Genomic DNA, 27,728 nt, shown 5'->3' with positions numbered 1-27,728 from the left:
ACCTTTCATTTGATACCCATATCTTACAAACGCATTCTAGAGTCAACCCTGATCCACCTTTATGGCTATATCCCTAAATGGCGTCCACCTATAGAACTATGGCCCACTCCCTCATAAAATACTCTTTAATGCCTTTCATTTGATACACATGTCATACAAACACATTCCAGGGTTTCCCTCGGTTCATTTTCCTACATGGTTATTTTGCCTTATGTTGTCACCATAGCTCTCAACTGAGTATGTAATGTTCGGTTATACCCGAACTTAACCTTCCTTACTTGTTTTTCTTATTATTGCATTCTCATCGGGTTCTGAATTATATTCCAAGTTTTAGCTTGTAGCTTATCGGGAAATTATTTAAATTTTAGTTACAAAATTCGTTCACAACGGCCGGCCGCTGCACAGAGTCAAGCTAAACATAAACTTTAAACGCCTTTTTCTCGAAAACTTGTTTTCGCACAATAGGTCCCTTTCATGATTCCAGGGCACATATATACATGTGCATATTTTGCCACACTCATTATATAAAACAATGCGGGATCGAAAACAGCGATATCTCTAATTGCCCAGACATTATTAAAAAAAAATATTCGATTCATAGGTTGGCGCCCAAAAGCTTTCATCCTTAAGTCTAGCCAATTTTGTTATATCCAAAATAAATATATCCACTATTTTGGATTACGTATGGCTACGAACTGATTGTTTTGTACATACAAGTACATTCAGGGCCGTAGTGAGAAAATCCGGGCCCGGGACTAAACAATTTACGGGCCCCTATAAAAAATCCATTAGTACATTTGATTAATTTGAATTAATGACGTCTCATACATTAATCATTATTGATGGATTACATCAAAAAAAATTTTGCCACATCAACTAAATGATTTTTGGGCTAAGAGCTGAAAATAAAATTATCGCAGAATATTTACTATTTATTTTATTTTATTGTAAAGTAGAAATAAAATTCTCTTTCATCAGCCACATATTGTTTCAAATAACCTTTTCTAGTTATTTGGTAACATTTTAATACATTTCTGATAAATTTAATGACGATTATAAATTTTAATTATTCAATATAGTAGGTTCGGATATCAAAGAGTGGCTTTTCTTGCTTTTTTCGCTGTAAAATTGTTTATAATGATATAAAACTTTAACTGTCTTGCCAAAACGGAGTCAACACAAAGCGTGGCAAGTCCTGAAACTCGCTCTTGAGATGAAAACGATCTACGAAAGTTTTTGATTCTTGAGAGGACGCTGAAGGAACGTTCTGTACTAGCTACAGTGACAGGTATAGTGCAAAAGATACGTAAAACAACAAGATGGCATTTAGCAATTCTAATGGTTTGTTGTTTGTTTGTTTGTTTATTCATTATTTTCTTATAATAGTTAACAATTTTCATAAAAATATTACTAAAATAATAACAATAAGAAAATAGTTAATGGCATTAAATTTTCATTTTAATAACAATGGAAATGTCATATCCTTCATTTTTTATTATAGATGCTTGTGGGGCGCATACTGATAATACAAGAACATATATGTATATAAAAAAGAACAAAACCAAAGAAAAGGGAAATATCTTTAAGTGAGCTTAATATAACTATTGAATATAAAAAACTGGAGGTGCAAAGTAAATATTTTCATATAATTAGTTATTACTATATTTTAAAGACAGCGAGAAATTACATTATAGGTCGCAGCAGAATTTCAATATCTTCATGATTGAAACCAAGAAGCCACTGCTTCACTTCCAGGAACACAGTTTGCCTTCTAATCGGTTGTAACTCTGCAGGTAGTTTATTAAATAATTTACATGATTTGTGGTGTAGAAGTTACGAAAAAAGTGGTCCGAAAGCTAGGCACGGTTATGTGAGAAGACGATTTGCTTCTTAAACCGTAGCGATTGTAGATAGGGCTTTGTGTATACGCGCCTCTATTAAAGAAAATTTTTAAAACTTTAAAATAATATAAGTGACGTAAGGGAAGGATATTAATTTTTCTGAAATGATCCATAGAGTGCGTTAGATGACCAGTGTTGCACATTCTTCGAATAAGACACTTCTGAAGGACTAGCAGAGATGTAATCTTAATGCTGTAGGCACAACCCCAACAACTGACCCCGTATTGCAATTTTGAGTGGATTAATTAAAGTATAGAAAGAACGTACGGCTGATAGCATATATTGCTTGACAGCAGAGATATGTGATGGCCAACTTAGATTTTGATCTATTATAATACCCAGATATTTGAAATTAGGAACAATTTCGATCTCGAAGCATTTCTTGTCGCATCTTGACAGACCTTTATCAAAGTTTGACTCGTAAATGTGTTTCAAGTGAATTATTTCGCATTCTAAGCTTTGAAAAATGTCCGACTTGTATTTTTTGACATATTTTGCTGCGCTCGCCCGAACCGTAGTTTCATCCATGTCTTCAATTGCCACAAAAGGGAAACGTTTCGCTCAAATTTCTCATAGCTGCAAATCGTTAAGTAATGCCAGTAATTACCGAATCAACGATCACCAGGAATGTATTGTCTTTAATAAAAGACTCTGAATCTTCCGTAATCATCTCTTTCCATTATCTTCAAAACGTCTTTTGGGTTTTCTCTTTCGAATGTCCGGAAACTTTGGCGAGATGTTCAATTGAATAGCAACTGTTTTGCATTCGTTTAAAATGGTTTCCCATTGGTTCCTGATCAACTTCAAATCAGCTTATAACGCATGTAGATGTCGGACCTCAACATCTATGTCGGCGTATCTAGCTTAGAGTACCACGTTTCTTTCATTAATGGTAGTCAGTATTTTGAACCAAATTGAGGACAGCAAGATACATTTGAACTTGTTGATGTACTTGAGAATGCCCGTAACATCTTCGTAAGCTTGCGCAGTCAAATTTGGCTTTTGTCTGAAAGACTATGGAGAGAGCTCGGTACAATTTCTTTTAGGATGTCCCATCGTTGTGGAGTGCTGCTGAAAATAGTAAAATATTTTTGTACAACTCCGAAGAAATTAATTGCAGCCGTACAACATTCCGCAGCATCAACACCACATAAATTGAGACTGAGGGTTGCACAAGGCGAGTAATCTTTTAATGGGATTTCATGTTACCTAGAGTATGGCAAATTAAATCAGCGATTTCCTGACCAGTTTTTTGGTTACAATCCACGAGAGCCAAAAACCGTTCATTAATTGTAAAATTTTTTGCATTCGAATTGAAATGGAGGTAGCGCAAAATGAACGTAGTCTGTTCAACGTGACTAACATCACGCGCAGATCAATGAAAATAGCAAAATATTTGGCTTTCTTGCGTTGATCTAATATAGTTTCCCTCACGTGTTTTGCACAAATTTCTATAAGCTCATTCTGAATGTCTGGGGAGAGATAGTGCATTTGTAAACGTTTGTGCTGCTGTTGTGAAATCCTAACCTTCTCCAATTGATCTCTAAGTATCGAATCATAATGGCTTATGAGATCTTAGATGCCCAAAAAATGTCCATTGTTTTATTCCCTAAGATATATAGCCTTTGAAAGCTAGCCCTCTTTCACCCAAAAATAAAATAGTGTCCAAAATTCTATATAAAATTCCTTTTCACTTTCGAGTTTCAGTGATTAGCTGTTCATTGATAACTGTATCAATTGCAGCCTCCTTTTGAATTAGATTTTGTAAAGATCGCCATTGAATATAACATTTAATGTGATCTCGAGTATTTTCGTGTGATGGCAGTTTATCGTATAGCTTCTTCCATACCTGGAATTTAAAATATCTGCCAGGACAACAAATTTTAGGTCCATTTAAAGTATTGGTGCTTAACGGACGACATGGTAGGCAATAAAAAGCATTGCTACTGGCACTCCACACTAACCAGTTCCACTTTCTCTCTATTCGGCAAGATTCTGTTTAACAACGAGGTAGGAAATGCCTCGTCATCACGTGGAAAAATAACAGGACACTTTTGATGACCTCGCGAATTATTTCGTTGACTTCTTCAGATCGCAAAAGCTCATTATTCACGGTACCGATATCGAAGTCGTTTAAATAATCTGGACTTTGATACAGAGTTGGTGGTATTGTTGGAAGACTTTTTGAAGGTGAACCTTAATCAGTGTCACCACGAAAACTTTACGATTTCCGATTCATGTAAACATACATTTTTGTTTCATGTTTTTATTGTATCCTCACTGTTCGAAGGCCCAGGCAAAAACTCATGATCAATATTCGTTGCTTTTGAAATTTGGCTTTAAATTTGAACATGGAACAACTAAAGACTCTCCTGAATAAAAAAAAACAATGTGTTAGTACCTCTAAATCGCGGACCCCCTGAGAAGCCCCGGGCTGGGGAGAATCCTCCCATTCCCCCTCCCCTCTCGTCGGGCCAGAGTACATTGGTGGATGTAACTGCATACCGTTAGTGCTTATATAGGTATATAGGTACATACATAACCACCTACAAATTATCGTATCTATAAATGTATCCGACGAATACCTTTTGGGAGTTAAACATCTGAGCAGGAAATCCTTTATTCAATTCAATGCTTACATCTATTTATACTATTTCTATATACAATTTGGTTTGTCATAAGGTTGTTCTTAAAACATGTTAAACATGTTTACATGTTTTTACATAAACGTTATCATGTTATGGCTTGATCTATAAATATATTTGTATTGCTATTGTATAAACGGACAAAGAGTATGTTCGTATTGTTTACCTATCATTATTTTTAACAAATTTTGATTTTTGGCGACCTTTAAATTTAACAATTATTTCTTCAAACTGGCTCTAGGTCAATAAATTAAACAAGTTGTTGTTGTTTTTGTTCCAATATATTTCGATCTCCAACGGAGATCGTCATCGGGGACTACAATAATAAATAAATAAACACTTTATTTTACACAATTTATCACAGGCAAATTTATATATATATGTATGTATAAACATATTAGCATTACTGCAAACATACATACATGAGTTCAGATGTTAGGTGGGCAGCGTCTGTTCGAGATTCTGTTGTTGAACTGATTTTCGCGAGTCAAGTAAGTGGCGGTAGATGTGTGCACACATTTCAGAGTCTTTCTTGTAGTTCAATCTTTTGTTCTCGTCCGTGTCTATTATGTGGAGCATCTCCAAAGTAAAGCGTTTGTTGTAATGCTGTTCTTGCTGTAGTATGCTCACAGCGTCAAAGTCTGGTTTATGTCCGCTCTCCGCACAGTGGGCCGGAAGTGCTGTTTTATGTGTATTGCTTGATTGTAAACATTTGATGTCAGATCGGTGCCCTGCTATTCTTGTTTTTAACTTATTTTTCGTTGTGCCAACATATTCTTTCGCACAAATGTTATCTCCGTCTCCTGCACATGGTATCTTGTATACAATATTGTTTTTCTCCATCGTTTCTAATTTACTTTTCATATTCTTGAAAAATATTTGGTTTGTGTACGCCGGTTTGTGTGCAATTCCGACCTTTCTTTATCATAAATATTTGAGCATTGTACTCTTTCGGACAAGCCAGGTATATATATAATAGATTTATATGTGATCGGTTTTTTACCTTCGATTTTTGATTTGGTACCCTTATGATGCGTGTTTATCAACCTACGTATTACCCCGGACGGGAAATCGTTCATCTTGAGAATGTGCTCGATACGTTTTTTATTCTCAAGGTGGAAAATTGAATCACTAGTATCTAAAACTCGCCGGATAAAATTTTTCGCTGTATTAAAAATCATACTTTTCGGATGTTTAGATAAATAATTTATAATACGTCCTGAAGATGTAGGCTTTTGGTACCAATCTACTTTAATTTTATTGCTTATTTTACATACCAAGGAGTCTAAAAATGGTAATTTTCCATCTTTTTCCAACTCCATCTTGAATTGTATATCTTTGTGGTATGAATTTAGCAAATCTAAGGTTTCGTCCCCCGATGACGATCTCCGTTGGAGATCGAAATATATTGGAACAAAAACAACAACAACTTGTTTAATTTATTGACCTAGAGCCAGTTTGAAGAAATAATCATTATTTTTGTTTTGTATTATCACGTGAAGGGAAAAAGAGTATGTTTGTACTGTTTATCGTCGTTATTGTCTGTGAACAATAGTATCGTGTGTTTGTAGTGTGTGTGTCATCGTGGGTAACTCTCCCCGGTGTTTAAAATGAAATGTGCCAATCTCAAATCTGATGTAGTCGGAGGAGTACGGCTTCATATGCTCTTTGGAATATTAAGTGTATCTTTTCCTCTCGTTACTTTCATTGATATTGGCTTAATTTTATGTACAAGTAAATTGTTAGGCATAAGTTATTATGAAAAAAATAATATACAGTGTAAATTTAATTTAATTGAATATTATTAAATTTATAATTCGAGTTTGATGCTAGTATTTTCAATACATCTACTTGTTCGTTATTTATGTGCGTGAATAACATTCTTAATTTCTTCTTGATGGATCACTTACATATGTTTTATTATCTATACTTGTAGAAATCTTAAACTGTAGGTACTAAATGTGTTCCTTTTATTTTTAACCCATTCCAAGTATGTTCATTAGTTATTACAATATTGCCGTGGTCTAAAATTTGTATTGAAATATTATTTTCTTGTATTATGTTACATTGAGCTTGATGATTTGATAACAGTGGAATTGTGCAGTTATCATTTAATTCTTGTTTACAAATACTAATGCCTAAATAATTTTAAGTTTTGATACATTAATAAACTCCTTGTTACATTTTGAAGCCTTTTGTTTTAATTCATGTTTTCCTTGTTTAATATATACATATGATACATCAAAAAGTTTGAAAGCAAAGTGGAGAAAAAATTAATTTTTGAATTAATTTGGTGAATTTCAGTTTGAACCAAACCATTTTTTGTTGTTGTTTTTTGTTCCATTTTCCAATTTTAAAATAAGTTCGAATAGGTTGAAAGCAGCAAAATAGCGGATGAGTCGGCTTATGAACCGGTTCGGTTCTAAGCCCAGAAAAATATTGTTTAATATGCATTTCGCAATCCAAAATTTTAATCACAGTTTTAATTTCAATCAAGATTTTATTTAAACAAGAGCGGAAAGAGCGGTCTGTCAACTATTTCTTATGCCCATACTGTTTGTATGACGGTATTAAGTGATGTTCACCGGGATTAAAAATGCGCCACTTGCTCTCTTGTTTAGATTTAACGATTATGGTGATATAGTAAGCGGCAGCGGGACTAATTGGCCGACTTCTTTGCGCGGTGTTGCGCAGAGCAGTGTCATTGCCGCTCCGTTTCCGCTATATGTGATTTTCCGCTTTGTGTAACTTATTTTGCAGGTTACAACTGGTGCATTGATGTTATAAGGACTACACATTTGGCTTGGATGGCTAACGAACTTGAGTTAAACAAAGCATTAGTTTATTTGCGGCATAATGACGTTATTCAAGCTATTGAAACTCTTCAGGCATACGAAAAAAAATCGGAGGAATCTATGAGCGCTAATGCTATTATAAACTTGACATTCATTTACATAAACGTAAGTATTCAAAATTTTCTTTGGTAGTCGATTACCTTGAACAAATATCTTTAGAATTTTTGTAATATTATTATTGTTATTATGATTCATTAACATAATTAAATAAATAAATTAGTTAACTTAATTAGTGAGCATATTGTAACGAATTTACTGCAATTCCGCTTATTTGCAACCTTTTGCTAACGTTCGAATCACTAAACTGTTGAATAAGTAACTCCAATATTCGATAATGCAAAATGGTCTTTATTAGACTACTTTCAAAATAACACTTCTATTGCTCGACAGATAGCGTGCTTAAATCAAACTGATTGTCGTGCCTCAACTGTTGCTGCTTTTATACTGTGCGGATTCCTCGTTGACATATTTCTAGGCGCTTCTATCTCCAGAAATTAGTAGTTAGTTATCAGGTATAAAACTACTCAGCTGTAACTACAGATGCACGATTTATAGCTTCTCTCATAGCCCGTGCGTGTGTATATGTGAGTGATACTTGCATAAATGATAGCATACTTTTGGGAGTATATCAGCTATATGCATGTGTTTGAGCGATGCTTCTCCGCTGCGTTTACTTACATATGTGTAGACATAATGATTGATTAATTAATGTAGATACTAGTGACTGTCTGCTTTATTGTTGTTGTGGCTCCATTTACTTAGCATCAGACTAGTGATGTGAGTATCACTTAGTGTCACTAATATTCGTCACTCTGCACTCCACGTAAGTCTGATCGTCCCGATCAGACAAATCTCTCGATCTAACCGCTGCTAGCCTCTCCAAATGAACCACCCTTCTATTTCGTGGTTTACCAATTGCTTGTATACGGTAGATGACATCACTGATCCTCTTCACAACTCTGTACGGGCCTTCCCAACTGCACCGATATTTGGATGGAACACCTTTCCGCCGGTGAGCGTTGTATAGCAGTACCAAATCTCCCTCCAAGAAACCTTCCGAATTAAAGTTCTTGTCGTACCTGTGTTTCATCTTACTACTCAATACCCTGGGCCGTTCCCTCACACTCTGTTCTTTGGCCATTGAAGAACTATTGCGCAGAGCTTGATCTTGACAGATTGACTTTGCATCATCAGTATTGTCTTGACGTTTCACAACAGAAGTGCGCGCTGGCTTGAAACCACCCTTGCATTCTTTCTGGAAAATTCTTTCAGTCGTTAAAGTGCGTCTATTAGGGTTTGTCAATTCCAGTGCTTTTTTTTTTCGCAGGTACCTTCGATGTTTATTTGTTTGGCCCATTCATTCCATCAACCCTTGCCCGATCTGCTGCCTTTGACTTTTGTGGTTTTTGTCGAATCTCTTTCACCAGCACTCGATTACTGCTGAACCCTTTTTCAAACTGAAGTTAAGTGGCACATCCTGGTTCTCATAGCGCATAATTCTTTTTCGCATATCGATCCAGATGTCATGGTCAAATAAGAAGTCCACTCCCAATATGACTTCATCAACAATCTCCGCCACAATGAATTTGTGCAGAACCATGATTTTCCCAATTACGACTTCACATATCACTTCTCCCTGGACTTGGTTATACTTGCCTCTGACCGTACGCAACCTTGCTCCAGGTAACGGTTTTACTCTCCTGTTGACCAAGAAAGATCGGATTAAGGAATGAGATGCGCCCGTATCTAAAGTCAGTACACGCTCCTTGCCATCCACATTTCCTTTGACGGTAAGACTGCTCGAGTTTCTTCCAATAGCTGGGACAAGTTTTCGTTCTTTACATCTGACTCGCTCTTGCTTATCTCCTCCAGCTTTACGTTTATGGCCACACAAGTTGGAACTACCAGGACCGGTGCTGCAATGACGTGCAACGTGACTTAGGTTACCGCACTTGAAACACTTCATAACTCCGGCATTTTTCTGTTGTAACCCCTTCAGTGCTTCCACAATTGTGTCCACCCAGTCTGGCATTTCCACTTCCACGCAATGAGCTTTGTACTCTGGCTTACTCGAAACTGAGGCTGTTTCCTGAGTCAGTGCATGCGATACCGTTCCTGCGAATGTTGGTTTTGTGTTTGGATATTTCGCTCGCTTCGTTTCTACGTCCCGTATGCCATTTATAAAACTCTGGATTTTTACCTTCTCGGTGTACTCCACGGGTGCGTACGCATTTGTCAAATGTGCCAACCTCTCAACATCCGAAGCAAACTCTTGCAAAGTCTCATTAACTTTTTGGTAACGGTTTTGCAATTTTATTTGATATATCTGTTTTCTGTATTCGCTTCCGTACCTTCGTTCTACAGCAGCCACCAATGCGTCATAACTGTTCCGTTCGTACTCTGGAATAGTCTGTAAGATTTTGGCAGCTAGTCCTTTCAATGCCATGAAGAGTGCAGCAACTTTATCTTCAGCATTCCAGTTGTTCACTGTTGCGGTGTTCTCAAATTTTAGCTTAAAGACCTGGAAAGGTACAAAAAAGTCAAAGCAGTGTGTTTTTACCTTTTGATTACTCGTTGAAACTGCTGGGCGATTTAGTTGCAACTGCTCGATACGTCCTCTCAAAGGATCCCCTCGGCCTCGATTTTTTTCTCAAAATATAAAATTTTTGTTTCTTGCGCCTTCAGCTTCGAGGAAATACGTCCTTCTTGATCTTCCAGATGAACAGATATCTGCGATGATATCTGTGCTGAAATTTGCGCCGACATTTCGGATATTCGTGCCTCTTGTGCTTCAATCTTCGCTGTTATACGGTTCTCCGGCGATTCCAGCAGAGATGACAATTGCGACGACATTTCGGATATACGTGTCTCCTGTGTTTCCATCCTGGATATTACTGTCGATGTTTGAGCATATATTGCAGCCAAAATCGTGTTCAAGTCTGTTCTCGTAACTGTTTGTGATGTTTCGTTCTTCTCCACATCAGGATAAAAGACATATTCGTCCACATCAATTCCTTGCGACTCCATTACCTCTCGTAGCCGTGCTTGAAGTTTATTGCCCGTTGTATTCAATCCACGGTTCTCCAACTCCTTTTTCAGTTGCTGGATCTTTAATTCACTAAACTTTGCCATGTCCAAGTTGTATTCAAAAGCTTCGGAATTTATTCAACAATTCCTCTTCTGACACCAATTGTAACGTATTTACTGCAATTCCGCTTATTTGCAACCTTCTGCTAATGTTCGAATCACTAAACTGTTGAATAAATAACTCCAATATTCGATAATGCAAAATCGTCTTTATTAGACTACTTTCAAAATAACACTTCTATTGCTCGACAGATAGCGTGCTTAAATCAAACTGATTGTCGTGTCTCAACTGTTGCTGCATTTATAATGTGCGGTTGCCTCGTTGACATATATCTATGCGCTTCTATTTCCAAAACTTACTAGTTAGTTATCAGCTGTAAAATTACTCAACTGTAACTACAGATGCACGATTTATAGCTTCTCTCATAGCCCATGCGTGTGTATGTGTGAGTGATACTTGCACGAATGATTGCATACTTTTGGGAGTATATCAGCTATATGCATGTGGTTGTGCGTTGCTTCTCCGTTGCGTGTACGTACATATGTGTAGACATAATGATTGATTCGTTTATGTAGATACAAGTGACTGTTAGCGTTAAAATGCGGGTTGCGGATTGTAAGTTTTATATACGCGAGGATTATAGCCGATTATAAAAAACACTTGCACTTGTTTTTCTTTGTTTAATTACTTTTAAGATAAACGGAAGTAGCCATTGACAGCTGACAGTCAGTGCTGCCAATGCCACTAATTGACATGTGCTATGATTACATATAGAGATGCCAATTAGGCGCAAACATGCCGACCGCCTTGAACTGCCGTTCAAAATTAGAAAAAGGTACAAAGTATTTAAAGTTTACATCAATAAAATTCAAAGTGAAAAAATATCTGTTTTTGTTGGTAATAATGATAGATTCGCAATAGATCTTAGCAGCTCTCCTTCGGATGTTCGTAGGTTGACAATTCGTACGCGATCATCTGAGCCGGTATAGCTGTCGAGAAGTCGACCAAGTTTCTATTTAGTGGGCGGAGCGTTGTTGTCGTGTATAACTACGACATCATCTCGTTGTAGGTTTTGCGTTGGACGAACCCACTTCGATCGTCGCTGAAGATTCGCGAGATATTCGTCTCGGCATCGCTTCCAGAAGTGCTGCCTTATTGCTGTGATTGCTTGCCGCCGCTGATGAAGGTAGCCCTTGAAAGGTTCTGTGTCAAGCTCCGGTAACCCCGTTATTGGTTCGCCGATCATAAAGCGGCCAGGTGTTAGCACTTCGAAGTCTTGTATGTCAGAAGGTATCCAGCAGAGTGGTCGAGAATTGACGCATGCTTCCACCTCGGTTAGGACTGTTTGAAAACTCTTCGTAAGATAGTAATGCGGAGTCTAGTACGCGGTTTAAATGATGCTTTATGCGCTTAATTCCAGCCTCCCAATAACCGCCCATGTGCGGATCGCTTGGAGGGTTAAAATGCCAGGTGAGTTTGGTGTTGGCGAAGTAAGATGCAAACTTGTCGTCGTTAAGGCACCTTTCAAACGCGGCACGTAGCTCCTTTTCGGCACCGACAAAGTTCGTGCCATTGTCGGAGAACATATGCTGACAATGTCCTCTTCGTTTGGTGAAACGTTTGAATGCGGCGATAAAGCTTGCAGAAGTGAGGTTTTCGGCCAATTCTAGGTGCATGGCGCCTGTACTCATACATACAAATGAGCATATGTACGCCTTTGTTGATTTCGCGCCTCTACCATGAGTAAATTTTACGTTATATGGGCCAGCAAAATCGACCGCACTTTGAAGGTAGCATCGCGTACTCGTAACGCTGCTAGGTGGTAGATCGCACATCTGCTGCTGTAGCGGTTTGCGGTTCGAGCATTTGCATCGTACGCAATGGCGGTATGTACCCCGAACTAAATTGCGAATGCCAGGGATCCAGAATTTACGTTGTATGGCAGCTTGCATCATTTGCGGGCCAGCGTGCAACATACCGATGTGAGTTTCAGCGGTTATTGCTTTAGCGAGCGGTGAATTTTTAGGCAAAATTATCGGATGTTTTATATCGTTCGTGCACGATGCGTTCTTAATCGACCTCCTACTCGTAAAATGCCTACGTCGTCGGCTGATGACGAACGAGGCTACTACGTATCGGTATTAGCTTCCCTGACCTGCAATTAGAAATTTCTTGTTGGAAAACGTTAGCTTACCAAAGATAATTCGGCTTTGCGGATTTCAGGGCATGTTAATGGTCCGGACAGCCGTTCGTGTGCATTCGACTTCTGAGCAGATATGCGAGCGTTATTTATGAAGCAAAGTATATGTGCGGTCACTCGTTTGAGTTTGTTGTAAGAGTAAAATTTCGTTAGTAAATCCCAATCTTCGTGCGTTTGCGTTACATGAGAACTAGCTTTGATTGATTTCAGTTCCAAACTCGTAGTATGTTTCGTTATGTGTTGCGTCCAAAAACGATCGGTTTCGGATAACCAGTATGGCCCCTGCCACCATAAGCGGTGATCGAGGAGCTGTGCAGGTGTGAGACCCCGAGCAAGGTTATGCTCTGAGATGACCTGTCTCAAATGCGATGACTGCAAGACTTCTTGTATATCGGCTACACGATTTGCAATGAACGTTGGCCAACGATTTGGATTTGATTGCAGCCATGCCAACGTTATCGTTGAGGCTGACCACGCGTACAGCTTTTCAAGTTTGTGGCCAAAACTTTGTTGAATTAAGCGGACGATTTTAGCGCCTAGATGAGCTGCGCAGAGTTCCAGACGAGGTAACGAAGTTGTTTTTAGCGGAGCTACTTTGGTTTTCGCAGCAATGAGCACGACGTTTATTTCGTCGTTTGATGACTACGTGCGGCAGTAAATAGCGGCTGCATAGACAGCCTCTGATGCGTCAGAGAAAACACGGAACTCTGCGTCGGCGTTTGGACTAGTACCAAGCCAGCGATTTAGCTTGAGCGATGAAAGCATGGCCCGCTCCTTTCTATGCGTTAACCAATCTGTAGCTATCTCAGGAGGAACTAACTCATCCCAATCGACAACGCCAAATTCTTGGCAACCAAATTTTTGAGCGAATGGTGCATGGAGATATGAGGCCGAGAGGGTCGAAAATCTTGCTGGTATCGTAGAGGAAAATGCGTTTTGTTAATTCGCACTGGGGTAGCTCTATATTGAAGGGTGATCAAAAGGAATATAAACAAAAAGGCAACTCTTAGAGACCAATTGTACAGCGAACAACGGAACATTCATATGGCTTAGCAGCTAAAGGCTTGCGCTGATATGAATGTTGGAGATTCGAGTTCAACGCACAGCTCCCGAAAAGCTAGCTGATGAAGAAGTGAAATTCAGAAACACGTCCTAGTAACCATCGCCGTTTGTAAACATACAATTTTTCTCTAATATCAATTACAAAAGACATTTTTTATTTGCGGGTTTTTATGAAATGTTTTAATTAAAGCGATGTGGACTGTATTTTGCGGAAGTATTGCGCGATCCGGCTCGAAGGACCAACATTTTAGCGTTAAAATGCGGGTTGCGGGTTGTAAGTTTTACTTACGCGAGGATTATAGCCAATTATAAAAAAACACTTGCACTTATTTTTCTTTGCTTAATTACTTTTAAGATAAACGGAAGTAGCCATTGACAGCTGACAGTAAGTGCTGCCAATGCCACTAATTGACGTTTGATATGATTACATATAGAGATGCCAATTAGACGCAAACAGCCTGCTTTATTGATGTTGTGGCTCCATTTACTTAGCATCAGACTAATGATGTGAATATCACTAGTGTCACTAATATTCGTCACAATATTTATAACTTTTAATATTCCGAGTACCGCCAGGTTTTTTGTTTTTAAATTTTCAACGTTTTGACACGCCTCAATTTTGAGGACACTGCATTCTGGTAAACAAAAACAAACCCGTGTTTTGCATACAACTTTTTAGCAGAAGTTTATTTTCAAAGTACACATTTTAAATTATTGTATACTGTAGCTTTACTTATAAATTCACTACAATACGTGTTTTTTAATATTGTTACGTTCTCTCTAGATTCATCAATGTATTTAATAGGCTTGTCTTTTAGCGACATGACGCCGTGCTTAAATAATATGGAGATAGAGGGAAATAAGAAACTTCCCATTCGGAAAAATAGGCTAATTAACTCTCAAAAAGGGTGCGGTACCCATTTTAAAAGGGTTTTTATTTATTCACTTTATTGTTATAAATGTACTTTAGAAGTAAAAACCGTTAAAATAAAGCTATTTTCTGCAAGAATACTAACCTGTTATATTCACCTAGGATCCTTTTAAACCTCCAATATCTCTAATTTTTTGCAAAGCTATTTGGCGTTATAACACAGAGGATAAATATAATAAGAGACTTCATTCGTTACTTTGTATAATGTTTTCGTTATGTTAGTCGTAGGCTTTTTTTGGGCGAGATGTGCATAAATGTCTTCTATACATTTTCGTGGGGTATTTGTGTTTTTTTTTTTTGACTGTATTTAATTAAATAATTAAATCTCTTTCGAAAAATTACATTTGCATACGGTAATACACGGCATGGATAAATGCGATACAATTGAAAATACCCCTCTTGGAAAACATTAGGCAAACATTTTTTTAATTTCCAGCGAGTTACACGCCAATCGTAGCAGACTGGTCACAACAATGTGATCCATATGGTTCACATTGTTGCATTTGCATGTTAAAGGGCGAATTAATGGTGACTTATAACCATAAAGCCATAACCAGATAAAACAGCTGATCACACCTACCTTATGGAAATCAATGTAATCGAGTTAGCGTTATGGTATGGCACCATTAATCGATTACATTATTTCCATAAGGTAGGTTCGATCAGCTGTTTTATCTGGTTATGGCTTTATGGTTATAAGTCACCATTAATTCGTATTAAATCTCTATCCGTATCTGGTTCATGTGTCATTGGAACACGAGCATTATAGTTATCCTCTTTGGTTATAAGACAAATTTCGTACCGAATTTTGTCAAGATACATTAACTTCTACACCTATTTCAATTTTTTATATTTATTTCTTTTTTTGTTATAAATACAACGTAATAGCTTTTATACTCATCGGCGGTCCTTATAAACCACTTTATATAAAAATGGGCGTGATCTTTAAGATTATAAGCAAAATATGTGTCCTAAATTTTGCTAAGAAACATCAACTGGCCTTTGAGTTTTGGCTCCCGAAACGTGAGAAAATGCTTGGTGAAAATGAGGCGATGCCACTCACATTTATAAATATTCTTTACTTATGAGTTTTCTTTTCATACCCTTTAGATATAAAAAAAAATTCTTATATAAAGTGAGCCTGACCCTTTCTCGATTTCGTAAATTTTTTTCATGCTTCTTTCCTATGACGAGGTCAATCAATTTACCAAATATCGTGATGACAATTTAAGCCATTTTGACTTACGACCAATACATTTTTAAAAATTAATTCTTTCAGTAGTCGGCGGTGCCACGTCCTGTTCGAAAGTTTAGAAAATTCATTTTAATTTCAAAATAGTTATGAAATTTAGTTTTTGTAGCTGCATTAGTTGCTTAATAATTACGTGTTTAGTTTTTTCCAAACTTTTCATATATATAAAACGCTGGTGGTTATCGTCCGATGTCGCTCATATTAAATAGTGATGAGGGATGGGTGCCGGGACACTCATATACTAAATTTCAACAAGTTATCTTAAAAGTTACTTAAGTTAGGACATGGGTAAATAAATTTTTTCCACAAGGATCGTTTTGGTATAAGGAAGTCAGAATATGGAGGCCACCGTGGTGTGATGGTAGCGTGCTCCGCCTGCCACACCGTATGCCCTGGGTTCGCACCCCGGGCAAAGCAACATCAAAATTTTAGAAATAAGGTTTTTCAATTAGAAGAAAATTGTTCTAAGCGGGGTCGCCCCTCGGCAGTGTTTGGCAAGCGCTCCGGGTGTATTTCTGCCATGAAAAGCTCTCAGTGAAAACTCATCTGCCTTGCAGATGCCGTTAGGAGTCGGCATAAAACATGTAGGTCCCATCCGGCCAATTTGTAGGGAAAATCAAGAGGAGCACGACGCAAATTGGAAGAGAAGCTCGGCCTTAGATCTCTTCGGAGGTTATCGCGCCTTACATTTATTTTTATTTATTTTAATTCAGAATACCGCGTTGCAACCGAAGGAAAATGTGCTACCTACATAGCTACGTTAAAAGCGAGGGCAACAATTGAGCGTATGAACTCTACCGCGAGTTGAAAAAGACAGGAAGGCGTGAGTGCAAGGAGCTTGAGTTGCTAGCCAACAAATTTCACCAAAAAGTTCGGCGACAGGGATGGTGGGGCCGTGTGTAGAAGTCCACGAAAGTGGGGAAAGCTTCTGACCGCCATTCACCTGGGAATGGCCAGAGCGATTCTTTTGCATGCGGTTCAAGCAGCTCACTACTGCCGGTCGCTTGCGGCCAAGTATCCTCTGGGTAGTGGTAAGCTAATGTGAGAAGGCGACAACCTGGCTAGGCTACTCTGACATAATCGATTTAGGGGCAAGCCGGGGGAGATCCCATCGGCAGCGTCTGTACACCTCTAGGTGCGGCTGCAAGCCGGCGTCTGTCTTGGAGCAAGCGGCTCGCTATATAAATGTTCCAAGTAATATTTTCACCCCCGCTGAGCGGGTTGTGCGCTGGGCTTGGGACCCGCCACGTAAACACATACTCCAATGAAATATAACAACAAGCCTCGGAAAAATACACTCTCTATTGATGACGACCATGGCAAACGTTTGAAGGACAATGAATTGAGGGGATGCACCTGGAACGACCGCTCCCTGAATGGGATTGGTGCAGATGCCCGGCTGGTTGATGTCCTCGTCAAAGCAAAATCTGACATCACCGCCATCCAAGAAATGCGTTGGACGAAGCAAGGAAGAAAGAAGATCAAAAATTGTGACATATATTGGAGTGGCCATGCGAATAAGCGCAGTTTCGGCGTCGGATTCGTGGTGGGAGAGAGACTTTGTCGCCAAGTGCTGGCGTGCACGCCTGTGGACGAGCGTCTCGCCGCTATCCGAATAAAAGCAAAATTTTTTAATATATCATTCATCTGCGCCCATGCGCCGACAGAGGAGAAAGACGATGAGGTGAAAGACACTTTTTATGAACAATTAGAACGCACATACGAGCGCTACCCCCGCCATGATACAAAAGTCGTGCTTGGCGACTTTAACGCCAGGCAGGGCAAAGAAGGTGTTTTTGGCCCTGAAGTCGGAAAGTTCAGCCTACACAATGAAAGTTCTCCTAACGGACTGTGGCTGATTGACTTTGCCGGTGCTCGAAACATGGTCATATCCAGCACGAGGTTCATGCAAAAAAAGATACATCAAGCTACATGGCTGTCTCCTGATCGAAATACTCGCAATCAGATCGATCACGTTATGATAGACGGGCGGCATGCCTCCAGTGTTTTAGATGTGCGCACGATCCGAGGACCTAACATCGACTCGGACCATTATCCCGTTGCAGCCAAAATACGCACCCGCCTCAACGCGGCTAAAACCAAGGAACAAAAAACACAAGGAAAGCTAGACGTCGAAAAGCTTCAATCACAACAGACTGCCAATGATTTCGCAACTCGACTCTCACACCTGCTCTCTGAGAGCACAACTCATCCTGAAGGAATACAGGAGCAGTGGAAGCATATCTCCAAAGCACTTCGTACTGCCGCCGAGGAAAAAAATTGGTTACCGGCGGCCACGAAAAAACAACTGGTATGATGAAGAATGCCGCGTTGCAACCGAAAGAAAAGACGCTGCTACAGGGCTATGTTAAAAGCGAGCGCGACAAGAGGAGTGTGTGAACGCTATCGTGAGTTGAAAAGGGAAGCGAAACGCCTTTTCAGGAAGAAAAAAGCAGAAGCAGAAAGGCGTGAGTGCGAGGAGCTTGAGCTGCTAGCCACCATGAACAACGCCAGAAAATTCTACCAAAAAATACGGCGACAGACGGAAGGTTTTAAGACCGGGGCAAACTCCTGTAGGAATGAAAACGGCGACCTTGTAATTGATGTCCAGAGAGTGCTTAGATAATGGAGGGAATACTTCTCTGCTCTCCTAAATGGAGGCAGCAATTCACCGCGCAGAGATGAAGAACCCGATCCCGCAATCGATGATGATGGAATATATGTCCCCCCGCCCAATTATGACGAAGTTAGAATAGCAATAACCAGATTGAAAAACAACAAGGCCGTGGGCGCTGATGGATTGCCTGCGGAGCTATTCAAGTTCGGCGGCGAGGAGTTGGTAAGGCGCATGCAGCAGCTTCTTAGCAAAATATGGGCGGACGAAAACATGCCCGACGGTGGGAATCTAGGTGTTTTTTGCCCAGTCCACAAGAAGGGGGATACTGCAAAATGCACCAACTATCGTGGAATCAACCTTCTTAATATCGCATATAAGGTCCTTTCAAGTGTATTGTGCGAAAGATTGAAGCCCACCGTTAACCGGCTGATTGGACCTTATCAGTGCGTTTTCAGACCTGGTAAATTTACCATCGACCAGATTTTCACAATGCGCCAAATATTGGAAAAAACCCGAGAAAAGAGAATCGACACACATCACCTCTTCGTCGACTTTAAAGCCGCCTTCGACAGCACGAAAAGGAGCTGCCTATATGCCGCTATGTCTGAATTTGGTTTCCCCGCAAAACTTATACGGCTGTGCAAAATGACGTAGAGCAACACCATCAGCTCAGTCAGAATTGGGAAGGAGCCGTTCGAAACTAAACGAGGTTTCAGACAGGGTGACCGCCTATCGTGCGATTTCTTTAATTTGATGCTGGAGAAAATTATACTAGCTGCTGAACTTAACCGCACTGGAACAATATACTATAAAAGCGTGCAATTACTGGCATATCCTGATGACATTGATATCATCGGCCTAGACACCCGCGCTGTTAGTTCTGCTTACTCCAAACTGGAAAAAGAATCGGTAAAGATGGGTTTGATGGTGAATGAGGACAAAACGAAGTACCTGTTGTCATCGAGCAAAGAGTCAGCGCATATGCGCCTTGGCAACCACGCTACTGTTGGCAGCCATAATTTCTAAATAGTAAAAGACTTCGTTTATTTGGGAACCAGCATCAACACTAGCAACAACATCAGCACTAAAATCCAGCGAAGAATCAATCTTGCCAATAAATGCTACTTTGGACTAGGTAGGCAATTGAAAAGTAAAGTCTCTCTCGGCGAACGAAAATCATACTCTACAAGTCACTTATCGTACCCGTCCTGCTATATGGGGCAGAAGCATGGACCATGACAACAGCAGATGAAGCGGCTTTGGGAGTGTTCGAGAGAAAAGTTCTTCGAAAGATTTATGGACCTCTACGCGTTGGCGATGGCGAGTACCGAAGAAGATTTAATGATGAGCTGTACGAGCTATACGCAGACATCAACATAGTCCAGCGAATTAAAACGCAGCGGCTGCGCTGGCTAAGCCATGTTATGCGAATGAAAGATGATGCTCCGGCCAAGAAAGTGTTTCTATCGGAACCCGCCTATGGAAGCAGAGGTAGAGGGCGGCCCCCACTCCGTTGGAAGGACCAGGTGGAAAACGATTTAAACTCCCTTGGTGTGACCAATTGGCGACGGTTGGCGGAGCGAAGGAGCGACTGGCGCGCCTTGTTGGACGGCCATAACCGTTTAGACGGTTAAGCGCCAATTAAGTAAGTAAGTAAGTAAGTAAACTCCTGCAAGAACGAAAACGGTGACCTTTAACTGATGTCCAGAGAGTACTTAGATTATGGAGAGAACACTTCTCTGCTCTCATAAATGAAGACAGCGATGTCCTGCTTAGGGATGATGAACCCAATCCCGCAATCCATGATGATGGAATAAAACGATTGGAATTAAGTGTTCTAAGCGCCAACTATTGCGGAATCAATATTCTAAATATCCCATGTAAGGTCCTTTTAAGCGTATTATGCGAGAGATTTAAGCCCCGTGAATCAGAAAAAATGACCTTACCAGTGCGGCTTCAGACCTGGTAAATCTACCAACGGCCAGATTTTCACTATGCGCTAAATCTTCGAAAAAAAAAACTGTACGGTTGAACTGGCGATTTAGTAAGCACACCTTAAGTTCGTATCCTTTACCTCTGTGGCAGTTCCATTTTATTGATAAAAATTCTATTGTTTTTTCCTACATTATTCCTCGGTATCAAATTGCATAAAATTTACATAATGTGGATAAAATGGGGCTATTGCGTTGATATAACTCTTGACAGATGTAAAGTGTCTCTCCATTTCCGATTAAGATTGACTGTCTTTTTCCATTTTGGCAGCCATCGTAGAAACTCGTCTTGTTATACTAAGTTAATTATGACGTAATTTGAATTTTTTGTTCACTGAATATAATAGCTAAGTCAACTAAAAGGAAGCTCGCGGAATTGTTTAGCAAAAGTGAAAGTTATATTAATAATCTGCTCAAAAACGTATTGGCGCATTCCGTTTTCGACAAGACGGAAAGGCGAAGAAGAAACATCCAGGTTGTTAATGAAAAAAAAAAAAATTGTTTGAATTTTATTCCCAGTTAGGATAGTAAGAATTACCAATGAAAATGTGAGAGATTTGGGTATTTGGGCAGCTTAAGCCCGTGAGACACGAGAAGATTATTGTCCTTTTTTTTCGCCAACCCTACGAATTACATGTAATTATAGCTACAGTTTTGTAGGCCTCTCAAACGGAGTAAAAGTGGAACTCCATAGCACGCGAAGACGTACGCCCGATGAGTTAAAAACATATACGCTTGGACTCCATAGGCACACACGTACTCGCACGTAAACGTTTGAAAATTCGAAGTGAAGTTCGAAAACGCGTTCGAACGCATCAAAGTAGCATATTCTATATTTTCAGGCGTTTTTATGCGTTTAGCAGCCAACTTCAAGCTGTTTCTAATATCAGCGTCTTGCTATTTACTTCTTTTAAGTATACAGAATTAATGTGCCTTGAATTTATATGACTTTGTAAGTATTTTTGTGAGCATTTATTTGTTATGCAAATATGCTTACATCAATGTTTTGCTTGTATTTTATTATTCGCACTATGGAGGTGGTCGGTTTTTTCGCACGAAAACGTTTACCCCTGCAAAAATAGTTGGATCATGTGTTCCACTTGTGTCAACTGGAGTACTTACCATTATACTCTACTGTAATGCAGCAATGGACCAACTCATGTTTCTACACGAACATATATATTACCCTGCAAAAATCGCGAGTACTCTATGCATGCATGTATGGAGTACTCGCTATGGACCAACCGAGTGCTCCAAAATTAACCACAATTCATACAAAAAATATGTTCCAATTAACATTGCGATGTCCTAGGACTGAACCATATACTCCAGCTCCGCATTACATGAAAGTAACCCATGGAGTACCCACAGTCCAATAAACATATTGTAGTGATTACAATCGTTAAAAACAAGCATTGATCGGCTTACAATATGTTGGTGTAGAAACATGAGTTGGTCCCCTGCTGCATTGCAGTGGCGTATTATGGTAAGTATTCCAGTGGACCACATGATCCAACGATTTTTGCAGGGTATAAGCCGATCATTGATCGTTTTTAACGATTGTAATCACTACACGATATTTTCTCATGTGGGTACTACATGGATTACTCTGATGTAATGCTGAGCTGGAGTATATGGTCCAGTCCTAGGACATCGCACTGTTAATTGGACCACATTTTTTGTATGAATGGTGGTTAAACCATTTTCTACCGCTGTTGCGATTTCGCAACGGCAATTTCGAGACTTTAAAACTCTTATGAAATAAAAAGTGTTTGTTAATTTTTCGACTTCACAATAAAATTTGGGCTTTGATCTTTACAGGTATGGCTTAAATTTGTATTACCTTGGTCTTGTATCGATTTACCGCATGTTTGAAAAATGTCTTAAAAATAATCAGTTTTTTATGTTGTTGGCTGAGTAATAAGAAAAAATAAAAATTTAGTTTTGTTTCAAGTTTTTATGCAAGAAAACATGAAATTTATGTTTGTCAAACTTCTGCCCATTCAGCCTTTGTTTTCTATTTAAAATCAGCTGTTAAAAGTAGGTGTTGCGAAAACGCAACGCTTGCTAAAACGATGCATTTGACATTTAGCTTTTTATGACATTTTATTTGGCGCGAAAATTGATGTTTATATCAGTTTGATATAACATTAATCTATTGTGCAAAGAAAATTTAAGGAAAGACACTTCGGAGAATTTTTTCATCGTTTTAGTTTTGTATTATTGGTTAGCTTTTTAATATATTTATTAGAAAACAATGAATCGTCAGCGTTTTTTAACAATTGGGCAAATTGAATCCTATACTAATACATCAGTGAGGTGAAGAAACAAAGGAAAATTGATAAAGTTGTTTCGAAAAAAATAACTTGTGATGTTTAAATTCCACCAGCAGATGTTGATACAGTGAGTGATGAAGAACTTGTTGATGATAATGAGTTGCTAACAGATGTACCAGCTATAACGGATGTATGTGGAGAGCTAGAAGTCGAGGTTGAATCAGATGTGAAAGATTTTGGGTCACCGCCACCATATTTATCTGAAACCCCTGATGACGGACCATCTTGTTCTGGAAAAACCATTACGCATACTGCAGAAAAAGATTTCGGTGCACCCAAATGTAAGAAAACCAAACGTATTGAATTTAATTTCGGATGGTACCATATGACAAGAAAGTAGGTTTAGGAGCATCTATCGTGCTATCATTGCTGGAAAATGTTGCAAATCCAGATCATCATGCTATTTATTTTGATAATTTCTTATCGTCATATTATTTGTTTTGTTTATTGAACGAAAAACGTTTTAGAGCGACTGGAACTGTCAGAGCAAATCGTCTTAGAGGTGCTGAAAAAATGCTCAAAACTGGCAGAAACCTCAAGAAACATAATTTGACTACTGTCCCGAAATAAATAACAAACTTTTTGTAACTAGATGGCAAGATAATGCTGAAGTAACACTAATCTCTAACTTCAGAACTGTTGATCCTGTAACAGAATCACACCGTTGGTCTAAAACTGAAAAAAGGTTACTGTTAAAAAAATGGACTTATAATGACTATAACACAAGTATACACGGTTTTGGATCTAGGCAACTAAAAGTGGTTTTTAAGACAATTTATGACGCTGAATCCCATTCTTCATTCCGTTTTTTAAGATTGATTCTAGTTTTTAATACACTCAATAAATTCATTTTTAAAGATTTTTGTCAAATAATATTCATTTTGTTAACTTAAAAGTAACAAATCAGAAATGAAGATTGGTGGAAATTTGCCCTTTTTATTGTTAAGTATCTGTTTCGCGTATTAGAGTCCAACAGTAGTCGCTCATCATGCCTTCATCCCAAAATCCTTGGTATCGTCTTTCAATGTTGGCTAGACCTTGGTGTAGCCGCTCTCCTTGTTCGTCGCTCGTATCACCCAAGTTTTCGGGGAAAAAATCGAGATGGGAATGCAGGAAATGCATCTTTAGAGACATTCTAGCTCCAATCTTTCGATAATTTTTAACATACCGCCAATAATTTCCTTAAAATTAGGGGATTTATGATTACCAAGAAAGTGGTGAACGATATTTTGAAAAGATGCCCATGCGACTGCTTCATCGGGCGTTAAACATTTGTTAAATTTTTTATCAGCCAATAATTTTCTAATATCAGGTCCGGCAAATATTCCTTCTTTGATTTTTGCATATGACAATTTAGGAAATAACTTGACTAAGTACTGAAAAGCTGGTCCTTCACGGTTTAATGCTTTGACGAAGTTTTTTATAAGGCCTAGTTTAATGTGAAGAGGTGGCAGGAAAATATCTTGTTGATTTACAAGTGGTTCAGCGGAGACGTTTTGCTGTCCAGGCTCATATTGAGTACGACTTTGCCATTCTTTTCTCACATAATGATGTTCAGTTGCGCGGCTATCCCAGAAGCATAAAAAACAAAAACATTTTCAATCAACTTTGCAACACTGTGTCCGAATTTTTATTTGCTCTAACCACTTATATTATTTTATACTAGGTACAAACACACACCAAATTGGCAATTTATGACGCAATTTCTCATATAATAAATTGTAATAATAAATTACCAATTTGAAAAAAATTGCGTAATAAATTGTTTCAAACTGCAAATGCAACCTTGTAAAGTGTGTTTATTGAGTAGATTTAAACCTCAGTTAACGCATGGCTCAACTATATGGTTGGCTCATCTCATCAACTGATTTTATTTTTTTCATTTCACTGGAGTAGGGATTGTCAGAAGAAATTGGCAAACTCAAAATGAAACCAAAACCTTGAACACATTTTCTAACAACACACAAAAATTTCAAAGTTTTTTGTTTTCATTCCATTCCATTCACCTAATATCAACACGTACATTTTGACAGTCTTAACAAAGGTATGTTGTTGCTGTAGAGATGAGCCAACCAGCTATCAAATTACTATTGTGTAAGCTAAATTGAGTTCTATGAACACCACTCAATTAAAATCTAATTTGCCTCAATTTATTTTTCTGTTTGAACATAGTATTACAGTTACAGTTGAAATGACTTAGCAAGCAGTGTCACTATTTAAGAGCTGCTATAACAGCACAATTGTGCTATAATGCGCGAACTCGGAAACTAGAATCAATCTTAAAAAACTGAATGCAGATTCGAATTCCCCATATCAAATATAGTTAAGAATCGTTCTTATCTGCTCAGATCCAAAAGTTGACCTGAATTTGTAAACTTGTGTAATCAGCATATGGGAGGAGTAGATCTCCATGATAATGCAGTAGCTAACTACCGTGTTGGCATTCGTGGAAAAAAATGGTGGTGACCCCTATGGATGAATTCAGTGTACAGTACAACTGTTAATGCATGGAAAATTCTTTGCTTGGTTAGTAAATCAGAAGGAACTCGTCCTATGTCTCAAATTGCTTTTAAATCGGAAATAGCATTATCTCTGCTTTTACATTGCGAAGAAGAAGTTTATCGAAAAGTAGTGATCCATCAGACATTGAAGAAGCAGAGAGACCACTTCATCTTCCTCGAACTAACGTCCGTGTCATGTGTCATTCACAAACTGTTTATGATATAAAAAATGCAATTTGAGATTACACCCAAAATGTTGTGATGAATATCATACAAAGTTGGACAGTAAGAAAAAGCTATGTTAATTATAATAAGGTTAATTATTACTAAATAAAAAATATTTTTAACTTTATAAAATAAACTACTTCAACTAAAAACCTTTTCAAACTCATTATTAGGGGGACTCATGTAACCGTATAAATGCCTTATAAAGTGTGTAAACGTATAAATTTATCTAGTGCTTAAACGAGCTGTCAAATTTTGTATGAAAAATCATTTACACAATTTGTATAAATTTAAGCGCACATTTCATTGTGTAAACGCGGTAAACTCAAAGGAATGCAACCTTGCAGACATTACAGCAGGCATTTTCATCAGAAATCTCCAACAACAGCAAGTAAATGCGTTTTAGTTTTGATTTTTCACTTAATCGTAACATTTTTTAATTTGTATAACAATCAAAAAAATTTTGTTCGGCAATAATACAGCTGATAAACAATCAAGTTTATCAATAGTATTACTAGATGCGTTCATATAACAGCGTGTGTAAATGGATATAATTTTACACCTTATAAGTTTATATGCTTTCATGAGTCCCCCTATTGACTGGACTTCGGAATTTATTTGATTATTTCAGCGCATCACATTTTACAGCGTTTCTCCCAACGTTGCGTTTTCGCAATAGTCTCTCCTGTAGCAACCACACAAAATTTCATGCGATTTCCTTCACGGAATCTTGTATCGGGAGAAAATGGGTTAATTTTGGAGCACTCGCTTGGTCCATAGCGCGTACTCCATACATGCATGCATGGAGTACTCGCCATTTTTGCAGGGTATCAACAACAGTGCACACAGCGTAGTAAATGAAAAAGCCTTCAACGAGATGGGCTTAACAACCTAGAGAAGTAGGAAGTTTATAGCAAACCCCCGAAAAAAGAATTGTCTCACATCGCCTCTTCGCCTATATACCGCTATATTTGGTTTCCCCACAAAACTTATAAGGCTGTGCAAAATGACATTGAACAACACAATCAGCTTAGTCAGAATTCGTGCAATAACTGGTGTACGTTGACGACATTGATATCTGCCGGCCTTCGGAATGAAAATAACCCTAACCGTGTGCCAAGACTTCGGGATATAGTTAAGCCTGAGACAGTTAGTATAGATGATGGCCAACCAGCGGCAGGAAATCCCCAAAGACCTTTGAAGTTGCGCAGGAATGATTCCATCCGGGCCCGGAGACTTATAGGGCTTGAACGACCCTATAGCCCAAGTTATTTGACTTTCCCGTATTGGAATGGCAGGCCAACGACCGCCGACCATGCAGGCGAAGATCCCTGCGCAACTGGGACATCGGGAAAATGATTGTCCAGTAAAGGACTCCTCGCTACTCATCGACCAGTCCCCACCATCATCTCTCAGATACCCCAGAGGAGCGGGATTCCTAGAGAGTATTTTTCCTCGCGGATTCATTGCAGCCTTCTACATTTTCGCAGAAGCTTCGTCATATTTATAAATCCCCAGACTCACCTTATAGAGCTCCCAGTCCGAGGGTAATTTACTCCTCCTGGCTCTGTTGAAGAGCCGCCGACTAGATGCTCTTAGGTCGTCAAGAGAATCCGACCACCAGGGCGGCTTGCCCTTTCCCCTGTAAGTTTTCAATGGGCAGTATAGCTGAAAGGCGCTATTGCTTGCCGAGGTGAAGTTTTCCACCAGAACGTCTATCTCAGATTCGGACAGGCCCGAACTAATGATAGGCACCGCAGGAAATAGCTCTCCCAGCTTCCAACAATACAAGTCCCAGTTAGTACTTTTAGGGTTCCTAAAAGATATTTTACCGGGACGTTCTTCGTTCACTGAGAACTGAATATATCGGTGATCAGAGAAGGAGTGCTCGTTGAGAACCCTCCATCCAGATATCCGACCTTCCAGTTCTCTACTAACCAGGGTGAGATCCAGGACCTCCTCCCTTACCGCAGTAATACAAGTCGGGTCATTCCCCCTATTACATATACAAAGTCCCTCATCTACAATAAAAGTAAATAAATACTCACCTCTAGTGTTGGTATCCGAGCTTCCCCAAATGCTATGATGGGCATTAGCATCGGCACCGATGATCAGGCCAACACC

General features: G+C 38.9%; 1 protein-coding gene across 3 annotated transcripts in view; it reads left to right on the top strand.

The window, feature by feature from the left end:
* nompB (intraflagellar transport protein 88-like protein nompB) overlaps positions 1-27,728 on the top strand; it is a 524,325-nt gene that overhangs the window by 297,641 nt on the left and 198,956 nt on the right. For all 3 annotated transcript variants that reach the window (XM_067759944.1, XM_067759942.1, XM_067759943.1), the window contains exon 5: positions 7,307-7,506. In XM_067759944.1, the coding sequence (XP_067616045.1) occupies positions 7,307-7,506 (200 nt within the window). The remainder of the gene's footprint in view (positions 1-7,306; positions 7,507-27,728) is intronic.

This window comes from Eurosta solidaginis, chromosome 1 (assembly GCF_040869045.1).
Source record: "Eurosta solidaginis isolate ZX-2024a chromosome 1, ASM4086904v1, whole genome shotgun sequence".
NCBI lineage: Eukaryota > Metazoa > Arthropoda > Insecta > Diptera > Tephritidae > Eurosta > Eurosta solidaginis.
The sequence above is the reverse complement of the archived record's forward strand: the minus strand, read 5'-3'. Positions and strand labels throughout refer to the sequence as shown.